Source organism: Lolium perenne, chromosome 7 (assembly GCF_019359855.2).
Source record: "Lolium perenne isolate Kyuss_39 chromosome 7, Kyuss_2.0, whole genome shotgun sequence".
Taxonomy (NCBI): domain Eukaryota; kingdom Viridiplantae; phylum Streptophyta; class Magnoliopsida; order Poales; family Poaceae; genus Lolium; species Lolium perenne.
Genome location: NC_067250.2, coordinates 255,940,641 through 255,954,264, shown reverse-complemented (window position 1 = coordinate 255,954,264; position 13,624 = coordinate 255,940,641). Strand labels below are relative to the sequence as shown.

The 13,624-nt window shown below is 45.2% G+C and overlaps 1 protein-coding gene across 5 annotated transcripts; it reads left to right on the top strand.

Annotated features, from left to right (window-relative positions):
* The first annotated feature begins 4,198 nt into the window (after window positions 1-4,198).
* LOC127313468 (putative disease resistance RPP13-like protein 1) lies at window positions 4,199-10,146 on the top strand. 5 transcript variants are annotated; one of them, XM_051343972.2, is made up of 6 exons: window positions 4,206-4,479; window positions 4,764-4,856; window positions 4,976-5,090; window positions 5,171-9,482; window positions 9,573-9,754; window positions 9,845-10,146. In XM_051343972.2, exon 4 carries the CDS (start codon window positions 5,554-5,556, stop codon window positions 9,412-9,414), a length of 3,861 nt encoding a protein of 1,286 aa, XP_051199932.1. In that variant the 5' UTR covers window positions 4,206-4,479; window positions 4,764-4,856; window positions 4,976-5,090; window positions 5,171-5,553; the 3' UTR covers window positions 9,415-9,482; window positions 9,573-9,754; window positions 9,845-10,146. The 5 variants fall into 5 exon arrangements, with proteins under 5 accessions (XP_071680813.1, XP_051199932.1, XP_051199934.1 ...); XM_051343974.2 differs by having other exon boundaries at window positions 5,168-9,482; window positions 9,644-9,754; XM_051343973.2 differs by having other exon boundaries at window positions 5,168-9,482; window positions 9,636-9,754.
* Window positions 10,147-13,624: the final 3,478 nt, after the last annotated feature.

Here is a 13,624-nt window from a genome sequence, read left to right as displayed (position 1 = left end):
GAAAGGAAGAACAAAAGAAGAGCCGATTGCTCGAGTACTACTAGTCCTATACTACTAATCTTCGCTGGCCTCGTCGTCGGCATCGTAACTGTCGTCGGCGCTACTTCCAGAGATTTCCTCGTCGCTGCTGCCCCAGCCCTCGGCCGGAGCTTCTTCCTCCTCGTCATCATCGTCGTCGTCGCTGTCCGCCCAAGCGCGGAAGCGCTTTGCCGGCGGATACCCGGCGGAGGAGGAGGAGTCGTCTTCCTCCTCTTCCTCCTCTTCCTCCTCTTCTTCTTCTTCCTCTTCCTCGTCGGAGGAGGTGAAGCGTGCCCAGGAGTGGAGGTCGTCCTCACTCTCGCTCTCCAGTTCCCCGTCAATAAGGAACTGAAGGTCTTCCTCCCCATCGGTCAGGGGCAAGTCGCCATCTGACTCGACGAGGGCCTCGGGTGGGCCATCTGGCACGTAGTCAAAGTCCCACTCTTGCTCTGACATCGGCTCGCTCGAGGAAGAAGATTGGAAGGAGAGAGCCGATGAAGCGGAGGAGGAGGATTGGTCCATGGTGGAGGAGGGTTTTTTCGATGGCCAGAGCAGAGCAAGGGGATGAAGAGGTGAACTGTGCGGCGTGGTTAAATAAATGGGACGTAGTGGAAATTTAATGCCGTGGCGGTTTTCGAGGAGGCGATGCCAAAACGCTGTCAAATCTTGCAGAGAAGTTGAGAAGGCAAGGCATCATGATGAAGGATACTGCGGCGGTTCTGCCCTGCCACGACATGACCTGACGAAGAAAAAGCAGAGTGGTTTTGGAATTATCATTTCCAAAACCAGGGGGGCATGTGTTATCACCAGAATTTGACCGGATCAGAGGTGGGCCGTAATTAAAGATGGGATTGAAGAATATACACGGAAGATATACATGAATCGGCCTTGTACACGAAGTTTGGGCTAGTTTGCCCGTGTATCTGTAAATATAGTAGGATACATGTCGGTTAGGTAGAATTTGGCTCGTGCACGGTTGGGATTATTCCCACGTTAGAAAGTCTACGGACTATAAATATGTATCTAGGGTTATTGAGAAAAACAACAATCACGTTCACAACAAACCAATCTAGGCGCATCGCCAACCCCTTGTTTCGATGGTTTCTTCCGGGTAAGCATCATGCTGCCTAGATCGCATCTTGCGATCTAGGCAGTATACGTTTATTCGTTGTTCATGCGTTGCTCGTGCTGAAGCCTTGTTGATGGCGAGCAACTTGGTTATCGTAGATGTGCTAGGGTTAGCATTGTTTTACCTTGATACATGCTTTGATCCATGCTATCCCTAGACATCTAGCCGCCTTTACACCTATCTTAGGTGTAAGGGCGGCACCTTGCTTGATCTGTGTTTAGTAGATCCGATCCGTTATGATTGCTCCTTGTTCTTCAAGGATTAGTTTAATATCTACATAGTTAGGCCTTGCAAATGGGTTGAAGGGTCCAGTGGCACGTAGGGTGTAGTTTGCTAGCCCTAGATAAGATGTTCCGGGAATCAACTTCATGTTGGTTTTTAGGCCTTATCTAGGGCTGGTTTATTATCATCTTACGTGGCTGCCAGGCTCAATCACGTGTAGGATGTTCCGATTATGCGGTGAAAACCCTAAATCGTCGTAGGTCGTTTTAGCTGTATATTGATCAAGTAGGACCACCATGTGATCGTAGACCTCATACGAATCATGGGTGGATCGGCTCCTTGAGCCGATTCACAGGACAACCTGAGAGCCGATCGAGACTCGTATTTAATGTTTACGTGTATGCCATGCAGGAAACTAAGCGAAGCAAATCCATCACCTTCCTGACCAGGTATAGGTCAGGTGGCACGCCCTTGCATCAGCATCGGGACGTGCGTACCAGGAGCTTTGCGGGCCGTCGCTCGAGGGACCAGGGCCAGCCGCAGTTCTGGGAACCTCCCGGCTCTACGTGTTGCCCGTTGCTACTCGACGGTGGGTTTCGGACGCCAACAAGTTCATGCAGTAGTACGAGGTTAGCTCCGAGAACGCGGGATCATCGGATCCAACCGACATGGAGGATGCCGAACGGGGAGTCGAAGGCGCGGGCGAACTTGACGGGCTTGTCAGGCCAGCCGAAAGGTCGAGTGATGACGACGCGCTTGGGCTCGTCGATCTGGAGATGGGTGATTCCAGCAGCCGAAGGATTCCTTCTGAGTTGACGTTGTAGTGGACGCTCCCGAAGGTCATCTCCATGTTGCCTTGTAGATCGGAGAAGGTCGAGCGAGACGAATCGCTGTGCGGGGTGAATTCATAGGAGCCGAAACGAACCGGGCTTCCCAGATGAGGCGATGATGGTGTTGATGAAGCTGCTGATGACAAGACGGGCTCCGCCGATGTCCGATCTTGTGCCGACAGGGTTCCCACAGACGGCGCCAATTGTCGAGGGTACTCCTCGGCAATGCCCTCCGATTGGGGCTTAGGGTTAGCGGAATCCTGCAAGCTGACACGAGACATCGGTTCACAGACAAGCGGGGAGAGCGATTTACCCAGGTTCGGGGCCCTCGATAAGGTAAAACCCTTACGTCCTGCATGTCTGTTCTTGATTACGATGATAATGGGTTACAATGGGGTGCCGAATAGTTCGGCTGAGATCTCGTCGAGAAGCTAAGTACTGCGGCGACCTAGCTCTAGATTTTCTGGTGGCTAAGGTTGCTACGATTGATTGTGTCCCTCGGCAGCCCCTCTCCTGGCATTTATATAGGAGGCCAGGTCTCAAGAGGTCTAACCGAATACGACTAGGTTTACAGTAGTTTTAGATCTAATCTTTCCTTGTTCGGCAGCTTCCTTGTCTTGCCCGTCAAGGATTCCTCTGGTGCGCCGTCCATGTGGCCCATCTTGCCTCCAAGTGTCTTCATGGGCCTCCAATTAGTCAATACAGGATAGGGCAATGTCGGTTACCCGAAGGGTAATGCCCACGTCACGCGCTGCTCCCTGTAGCTCTGCACCTCCTCCCTGTACCGATATCCGCCACCACCACCGCTGCTGCCTCCCTCGAACCTCCCCCTCTGCCCCCCGTCGTCGCCACCGAAACTCCGCCCACTGGAATCGCCCCCAAATCGCCGCGCCCCGCTCTCCGCGTCGAACCGCCTCTTGCGCCCATCATCGAACCCACCCGCCATGACTGCCTCCGCGTAGGAGAGCTCTTGGTGCGGTGAGCCGGCGACCCGATGGAGAAGCATGTGCGGCGGCACGAACTGATCGTTGAGCCGTTGTCTCACCTCCTGAGCCCGAACTGGAAACCCTAACTTTGGATCCATGCACCCGACCGACATCCAGAGCCATCTAAAGACCAGCTTGCGCGTTGGGCCGTCCAGCACCACCTTTGGCGCGGATCGGTCGGTCCCAGGCCCACCAGCCTCTTCCCTCCAGCTCAGCCCACCTCCTTCGAGCCCATCCGGGCGGGAGCTCCTATACGCCGAGCTGGTCGGTGGGACGAACCCACCGCACACCCCCCGGGCGTATATGGGCTCGGCCCATTTAGTTCGGGATCACGTACCGTTTCGTTTCGACTGTTTGTATTGCGTAGTGTTTCGTTCGATTTGATTTCGGGACTGTTTCGTTCGGGATTTATTTCGTTTCTCAGATTAAAAAGAAATCATTTTTTAAAAATCTGAACATTTTTTAGATTCGAACATTTTTTAATTTGAACAAAAATGTATTTTTTCTATGAACAATTTCTGAATTTGAACATTTTTGAATTTGAAAAAAATTTATATTTGAACAATTTTCGAATCTGAATGATTTTCATATTAGAACAAATTTCAAATTTGAACAAAATTTCATATTTGAACGGTTTTCGAATTTAAACATTTTTCAGATTTGAACGGTTTTCAAATTTAAACATTTTCTCAATTTAAACAATTTTTAAAATTAAAAATTTCGAATCTGAAAAATATAAACAAAACCAAAAACATAATAAAGAAAACAAACATAAAAAGAAAAAGAAACCAGAAAAGAAAAAAAGAAAAAGAAAAAACGAACTGCTACAGGTTAAACAGCCACAAATCGGCCTGGCCCATACCCGACCAGGGAGTGTGCGGTGGCCGGTCGCCACCGACCTGGTCGGTGTATAGGTTTTGCCCATCCGGGCAGCTGGAGACAAGGTAGAGAGAAGAAGCTGCCTGGGCCGTACCCCCAGCCCCGCCAGGCCCAAGGCCCACCTCGGCAGAGCGAGCAGGCGTCGTCTCCACACCCGCATCCCCAGGGTGGAAGCGACCCGCCGCCGTCGCCAGGTCATGTACCTCCGCCGCCCGCGGCGCCCCCGCCGCGGAAACTCCCGTCTCCGGCCACGCACTGCCCGCGCGAGCAACCCGCCTCGCCGCGCCACCCGCAACCGCCGCGACCCACCACCGACTGCGGCGCCACCGGCGACGAATTTGAATCGCCCGCAGGATCGCCTAACCCTATCCGTCCGGACATACCGTTTCGCTCCGTGATACCAAAATTGCGCCAGGTATCCGCCAGGATCATATGCCGCCCGGTTCATTATATTCACTCTCAATGTACATTGAATTCTTTTTTTGGTGAAGAAAAAGTATGCACCAGGAGCTGAATTGAGTTTCCGCTTCTAGCTAGCCTACTTTATGTAATTTTATTGTCGATCAGTGAGCTGTCTACATCGATTGCTGGATAGTTTATTAGCAAGTCCAGCGCAGCTAAACTTAAAATAAAGGGCAAGTAGCTGGATCAGTTCTAATCTGGCTTGTTGACCTGCTGTCTGTCTCTCATCTTTTGCAGCACAACATTGGCTTCTACTGTCTGCCTCTCTTGCAACCTTTCCCCTTCGTCTGCGCCGGCTCCTAGAACGCTGCTTCTCAATTCCTCATATGTGTAAGTTCACCCATATTCTCGTGTAGTTTTCATCTACAAATCAGGCTCCAGGGTTCTGCTTATTATCTTCATTCTTGCAATTCCATCTAACTGACTTATCTCGTTTTCTACTCCAACAGGTTTTTCTTCCATTGCTATATTCACCGGTTATTGCTACCTCAAGAAGCAATTTCATTGCTCGTCTACCATTTATTCAGGTCCACACAAGGAAAATTCAAAAAAAAAGAGCGAAAGGTATTCTTAATTTTTGCCATTTTCTACAGATCTGCCAGTTGCAGTTGACTGATTTATTTCTTCATGTCCCACTCCAGCAGGTTTCATCCATCATTGACTAGGAACAATTCCAGTGCTCGTCCTTCAATTTATTCAGGCCATTCCACACACAAAAAAGATCGTAAAAACAAAGTGGAAATTTTGTCTTAATTGCTTGTCATCCTATTTTTCCATTCTGTACTTGTTCATCTCCATATTATGTGTGTCATCATTTAGTATCTTTCTGGATGGAGTCTGTTCTCTTTTTTTCTCTCTAGAAACACCTCTTAATCTCTCTTTCAGCCCTAGTGACCTTCATCTTAGAGCAGGAAACTCCCATAGTTTGTCTTTCTGCACCAAAGATCTGTCATCTGTGCATCCACAAAATAAAGATAACTCCCCTCCACATACACCAAAAAAGTAAGTACAGAAAACCTGCAATCTGATGGCGGCAGTGGCCTTAGCTGCCTTAAGATTGGCTTCATCTCCGGTCTTGATGAAGCTCCTTGCTAATGCTTCAACATTCCTTGGAGTGGATATGGCGCGTGAGCTCCATGAACTGGAGACCATTATGATGCCGCAGTTCGAGCTGGTGATTGAAGCAGCAGACAAGGGGAACCACAGGCTCAAGTTGGATAAATGGCTTCAGGAACTCAAAGAAGCCTTTTACCTGGCCGAGGACTTGATGGAGGAGCATGAGTACAACCTCCTCAAGCGCAAAGCAAAAGGGAAGGATTCCCTGCCGGCCGATGCCTCCTCCATCAGCAACACTCTAATGAACCCTCTGCGTGCTGCATCGAGCAGGCTCTCCAATCTGAGCTCAGAAAACAGAAATCTAATTAGCCAGCTGAAACAACTGAAGGCTACCCTGGCGAAAGCCAAGGACTTCCGTGAACTGCTCTGCTTACCAGCTGGTTCTAATATTGCAGGGAGCCCCACCGTACCATCAGCTTCTGCTATTCCCGAGGCTACGTCACTGCTACCTCCGAAAGTGATTGGCCGTGACAAGGATTGCGATCGTATAGTAGATCTTCTTACCAAGACAACTGGTACTGTAGCTAGTACAGCTATGTTCTCGGGTTTGGCCATTGTTGGAGTTGGAGGTATGGGAAAGTCCACATTGGCACAGCTTGTTTACAATGACAAGAGGGTAAAAGAATATTTTGATATGACAATGTGGGTAAGCATCTCACGTAAACTTGACGTCCGTCGTCATACGCGTGAGATCATCGAGTCTGCCTCACAGGGTGAATGCCCACGCATTGATAACCTTGATACTCTGCAGCGCAAGTTGACAAACATACTGCAGGAATCAGGGAAATTCCTGCTTGTGTTGGATGATGTCTGGTTTGAACCTGGCATGGAGACGGAGTGGGAGCAACTGTTAGCTCCTCTTGTTTCCCAACAGACGGGAAGCAAAGTTTTGTTAACTTCTCGACGGCATACATTTCCAGCTGCTCTTTGCTGTGAAGATGTGTTTCCACTAGAAAACATGGAAGATACTCAGTTCTTGGCACTCTTCAAACACTATGCATTCTCCGGAACAGAAAACAGAGATCCGCTATTGCGGGAAAGGCTTGAAGATTTTGCAGAGAAGATTGCCAAAAGGCTTGGGCAATCCCCTTTGGCGGCAAAAGTTGTGGGTTCCCGGTTGAAAGGGAAAACGCATATCACTGCATGGAAGGATGCTTTAACTATAAAGATTGACAAATTAAGTGTTCCCATGAGAGCTCTGTTATGGAGTTATGAGAAGTTAGATCCATGCCTGCAGAGGTGCTTCCTATATTGCAGCTTATTTCCGAAAGGCCATAATTATGTTATTGATGAGTTGGTTCATCTTTGGATGGGAGAGGGATTTTTTGACTCATCCAACCCAAACAATAGAGTGGACGATATTGGGAGGGATTGCTTTAATGAGATGATCTCTGTTTCCTTCTTTCAACCAGTTTACGATAAATACATTCGCTACTATGTTATGCATGATCTCCTTCATGATCTGGCGGAATCACTCTCTAAAGAAGACTACTTCAGATTGGAAGATGATAAGTTGACAGAAATACCCTACACTGTTCGACATCTATCTGTTCGTGTTGATAGTATAAAGCAACAAAGGCAAAGTATCAGCAAGCTACATCATTTACGCACTTTTATCTGCATAGACCCCCTAATGGATGATGTAAGTGACCTTTTCAATCAGATAATACAAAGCATGAAGAAGTTGCGTGTACTATGTTTGTCATCTTACAGCAGTAGTAAGTTGCCAGAATCTGTTGGTGAGTTGAAGCATCTTCGGTACTTGAACATCATTAGAACACTGATTACTGAATTACCAAGATCTCTATGTTCTCTTTACCACTTGCAGTATCTTCGGTTCAATTGCCAAGTTGAGAGCTTGCCTATGAAACTCTGCAATTTGAGGAAGTTACGGCATCTTGAACGGCATGATGATCGAATGTACAGGCCATACAGGCAAGCAGTGCCTCAAATTCCTAACATTGGCAAGCTAACTTCGCTTCAACAACTTGAGAAATTTTCTGTGCAAAAGAAAAAGGGATATGAGTTGCAACAACTGAGGGACATGAACAAGATTGGTGGCAGTTTAACTGTCACAAATCTTGAGAATGTCGCTGGGAAGGTTCAGGCCTTGGAGTCGAAGCTGCACCAGAAAATTCATCTTGACAGCTTGAAACTTGTCTGGAGTTGCAAGAATAACACGAATGCAGAAGATAATTTACATTTGGAGATTCTAGAAGGCCTAATGCCATCGCCTCAACTTGGAGGCCTTACAGTTGATGGTTATAAATCATCCAAATATCCGGTCTGGTTACTTGATGGTTCATATTTTGAGAATTTGAGATCTTTAAGCTTTGTTAATTGCTGTGCATTAGAAAGCCTACCATCCAATACTGAGCTATTTGGGAATTGCTCTTCACTCGCCCTCTGCAATGTTCCAAATCTGAAGACATTACCTTGTCTTCCCCAAGGACTTGAATCTTTAAAAGTAGACACATGCCCACTGCTTATATTTATTTCCAACGATGAGCTGGGACATCATGATCAGAGAGAGAATATCATGAGGACAGACCACTTGGCATCACAACTTCGTTTAATCTGGGAGGTGGATTCAGGATCAAACATTAAGAGTGTTGTCTCGTCGGAACATTCATTTCTAAAGAAGTTGATGATATTGATGCATGCTGACGTGTCACATGTTGAAAACCTTGGAAGTGCTCTAGAAAGAGATAAAGGTGAACCATTGGTTAAAGAGGATATCATCAAGGCATGGATATACTGTCACGAGCAAAGGATGGGACTCGTGCATGGAAAGAGCATTGGGCTGCCACTGGTTCCACCATCAGATCTTAGTGAACTAACTCTTTCATCATGCAGTATTACAGATGAAGCTTTAGCTGTTTGCCTTGATGGCCTGGTTTCACTGAGAGAATTGTCCTTATGTGGTATTATGACTTTAACTACACTTCCTTCAGAAGAGGTACTCCAACATTTGACAAAACTTGACATCTTGTCCCTCCTATCTTGCTGGTGTCTCAGGTCATTGGGGGGCCTACGAGGTGCTACCTCTCTTTCAAGCTTTCAATTGTCTTCCTGCCCTTCTTTAGAATTATCATGTACTGGATCAGAATGTTTGCCATCATCCCTTAAGAGCCTCAGAGTATCCTATTGCATGCTCACAGCTGACTTCCTCTGTACTGACTGGCCACCCATGGAAACTATCTCCATAGTGAACTGCAGAAGCACCGCATGCTTGTCGTTTGGCAGTCTTACCTCTGTTAAGTTCTTCGTACTCTATCACTTACCGGATTTATGTACGCTGGAAGGATTGTCTTTGCTGCCACTTAAAGTGTTACATTTGATTGATGTTCCAAAACTCACCCCCGAGTGTATGTCACAGTTTCGTGTCCAGGGAGCACTCGTTGTTAGCAGTACCATAATACTCAACAACATGCTCTCGGCTGAAGGTTTCACAGTTCCAGGATTTCTCTCTGTGCAAGGTTGCAGCGAACCATTCATTTCATTCGACGAATCCACAAATTTCACATCTGTCAAGAGGCTGAGATTTTGGGATTGTCAAATGACTTCCCTGCCAACAAATATGAAGTGCTTCTCCAATCTGAAGAATCTCGACATCTACGACTGCCCTAACATGTCATCTTTACCAGATCTGCCATCTTCCCTCCAACACATATATGTACGGGGTTGTGAACTCTTGAATGAAAGCTGCCGGGCACCTGATGGAGAAAGTTGGCCAAAGATCGCGCATATCCGCTGGAAGGAATTTATTTAGTTGAAGTGTGACACTTACAAACAAATGGAAAGGTAAAGCTCCCATCGGCCACGTTGGAACTCCAAGAGGTACATAACCTTTCATAATAGTATATGCATTTCATTATTCGGAAAATCTATCTTTTGGCTGACCACAAAATTTTCTTATCGTGTGTTCAGCGCGTGAACCGTGAGATGGTCATCGTGTGCGGCTGACCAGCAATCTCACGTCCCACGCGGTAGGTCTTCAGTCTCTGCGGCAGAGACTCTGCCTCGCGCGCAACGGCGTCGATTCTCCCTCGCCGGCGTCCTAGTTGCTCCCCTCCAGCCCGGCCCCCTGCGTCGACCTCGCCTCCTTTCCTGTATTTATTCTTACTTCTTGAATTTTTCCTAGCATTTTTTATGCACATACACTAGTGCATTTTCTAAAGTTTTTTCTGTTCATTATACAGGCACACATATTTGCAAAGAGATGCAAATTGTCAAGTGAAGTAAGTTCAGACTGCAGAAGTAAGAAGGATGCAGGGTTCATGCAGTTTTATATGTGTATTCAAAATATGAATGTATGTAACCAAGTTGTACCATGATGTAGATTCATTTGATGTCAGGATGTATATTTATTTCCACATATATTCTTTGTTACTTACTGTCGGGATGTATTTTAGTTCAAACAAGGTTGTGTGCTTTTTGCTCCTTCAAAAAGGGAAGAGCACTTCTAGATCTGCAATATGATAGATCACAGGTGATTTTTGTTTGCGATCGAAATATGCAGGGTGGTAAAGCTTTACCTTGATAGCATAGCAGTTTCAGCAGGCTACAACGATGTAATTTCCAGAGAATAGGCTGCCCAAGTTACCTGCGGGAAGACGATGGGAGTTCTTAGCTTTTACACTAGTCACAGGCACCTTTTCCCTCCAAGTGCTGGTCCCAGCGCGCGATTGCTATTTCTGGAAGTACCAGATTTTGTACTCTTTCCTATAACTAGCAAGAGATGGCGGCACGCCGCGCCCTGTTGTTGCAAGTTGAAACATAAAAAGATATATCTTTTTCTAGAGTGTGTTGCATAGTTTTCCTGAATGTTAGTTTGTTGTTCGGACGTCATTGCAGCGAAATTATCTACCAGGATACATGTGGATGTGGTACATGGATAGTACATTGACGTGCAGAATAGCTTATCAAGTTTAGATCTGTCTAAAATTTTATTACACCATTGAACATAAATGAAAGAATAAAATCCTGGATTCAAGAAAAGCGACACACACTTGGAAATCGGTGAACATTTTGAATGAGTATATATGACGCTCAGGAGCTACGCAGTAGGGACACCAATTCAGGTCATGTTCTCACTGGATCATCACAACACATCTGTACTCATTGAAGTTTATATTAAGCACTCGGATCACAAAGGGAATTATTTACTATTTACATGGACATGCAAAAATTTATCATCATTACATTTAACTGAAAAGATTACCGTAAAGTGAGATAGAAAATTCTTTAGCACCTGAAGGAGAGTGCATTGAAGCAAAGAGCATAGATAATATAGAAGAAAATTTTGTAATGCTCAAAGGGTTATCATTATACAAATGTCTGGCAGACTGACACTCAAAGAGGACTCATGCTACTTTATTGTGTGTTTCTGATTCGACTTTGACTGTCCATAGAGCAGTACCTAAAAGCAGACGCGGCATGTTGGTGCAATGAGAAAATTAGGATGATAAAAATGAACTCCTGATTTCTAGGCAAGTAATCTAGATCTAAGCATATTACTAACAAGAGAACTACCTCCGGCCGTGTTAGAAACTCGACACTAAATTTCTTATTGCAGGGTATCAAATCCTCACAAGGGAATACATTTCTTCTAGGACTATGACAGGGACAATCAACCCTCCAATTTCTGCTTCTCCAATGCCTCCTTTTTCCCTTCTAAAATTGTGGTGTAGGCATATATATACAGGAAAACTCCCCTTCCTCAAACTGAAAAATGAGGTAACTATTACTGTTGTTATTTCTTAGCTGATGCTAGGCATGTAGTCTCCTTTTTAGTAGTAATAAATCCTATAACCATGCTTTTCACATGTCAATGTACAACAACATTGTATATGTTTAGCGAATGTGGACCAAGTAATCGTGTAGGTACCAATACATCTCTATATATACTGCACAAGGTTTACGCCGCGTAGTGCCTATGCATCTTTAGTAGGTATACAGTCAATATTAACAAATGTATGCATGTGTTTGATGGTTAACGGATTACTATTGGACTGCAAAATTTCAAAATCAGTACTGTTAGAACTAAGATGAGACATATAATGCAAGCAAGAATTAGATGAATTTCTGAACAGCTGTTAGAACAGGGCCACGTACCTACTCCCTTCTTGCTGGAAGTACATCTGGCTGGGGCGATGAAAAGAAGACAGTGGAAGGAGAAAATGGTCATCAGCGCTGCCGGGCACCGGTGGGACAGATTGCACATGGACTTAAGACGGACCCGCGCTTGAGGCCACCGTCCCGTTGAGTTTGCGGCGTCCAACGCCACACAGATGCCCGAGATGGCTCCAGGCCTTGCTCGAATCGCCCTGGAGCGCCAAGGCTGCCGCAGGAGACGATGTGGCCCATGTAGCTGATGGGGATATGTGCGGGCGCAGTGCAATGAGCTCTGCTTTGTCTCAACCCCATTTGCATACACAACACAGTTGCATTTCTATAGCTAATAACATGAACACAAACTCTGAAACCAAGGCGGAAAGGAAGCCCTGCAAAATAGAAAATTAAGGATATGGATGGGTTGATAGAGTACGCAATAAACATAGAGAAACCTACAACATATAGATAAGACCACCAAAAAATAGTTATTGAAAAATTGCCTTGTAAAAAATTCAAAACCCAGAACAGGGGAACTGTTCATTTTTTTTTGCACAGGGGCAGGGAAACTATTCACGACCATAATGTATTGAATGTAAAAGGTGGATGCTAGCATAGGCACTCATACATCATCCAAATCTCTGAGTAGATGTTTTCTATCGAAAGAAGAGTATATTAAATTGCACATAAGGCTAAGAAGCACACTCAAAACTGAATTACATGCTAAGAGTGTTTCCTACCTTTTGAAGCCCCCCTTTGTTTCTTGGCCGTCAGGGGATGTCTACAGCGAGGTGTGCTTCCTAACCATAGAGGAATGGAATGCTCCAGCTTGCCTCTTCCAGACATCGGAGAATCTCATGGCTCTAGTCCCACTTCTAATACTCTTCATATCTTCTCGCTGTTCATCGTGATGCCACTCCTGCCCTTTCATTCTGCAACCAACCACTCAACGAAGTAGCACACACCATCATACTGTTATAAAACAGTGTGCATCAACAGTCTGTAATAGGAACATAAAAAAACTCTAGAAACAACCATTTCATTTAAAAATATATGTCTCCATATTCAGCATGGTATTATTGGAAGAACGATTCCCAAAGGTCTTTTTTCTAGAATCTTTTTATTTGGAAGTGAATATACTATGTGAGAATCCCTAGCATGTCCAACTATCAAATATTACACACAACTGGATGTTACCAAAAGGGTCTAGAAATAACTATTTCACTTAAAAATACATGCCTCCATATTCAGTATGGTATTATCTGAAGAACCATTCCCAAAGGTTGATCCTTCTGAGGAATGGTTGTGGGCTCAAAACGACTATTTGCTGGTCTATCAACCTTCTTGACGCTCTCAAAATAATCAAATTAGGCAGAATCAGTTCCATCTTTAATCGCCAATAATTGGTAGGTAGAACTTCAAGCTGAGAATACATGCCAAATATATACCCATGTTTAGTGGGAATACATACACTCCCGTTTCTTCGCTGCAAAAATCAGTGATTTGTGTAAATAGCAATTTCACACCTGCACTACCCAACCCTTCTAGATATAAAGGACAATCCTAAAAGCACCAACAATAGTTGATGCCACTGATACTGCAGCACGATTTTACCAATGAAAAAGCACACATACTCTTGATTCTTCCTATATCGAGTTAATCATCATCATAGTAACACAATTTACTATTGTCATTCTTCTAGTTTCGTACATGACATCATGGTATTATATTTATAATGCGTATGAAGTAAGAAGTTTGAACAAAAAAATTGCTCAAATGAGTTATTCTATCGAACTACCTTACCTCCATTAGACCAGACAAACTGATATGAGGATGGACAAATGCAGCTGGGATGCTCACATTATATA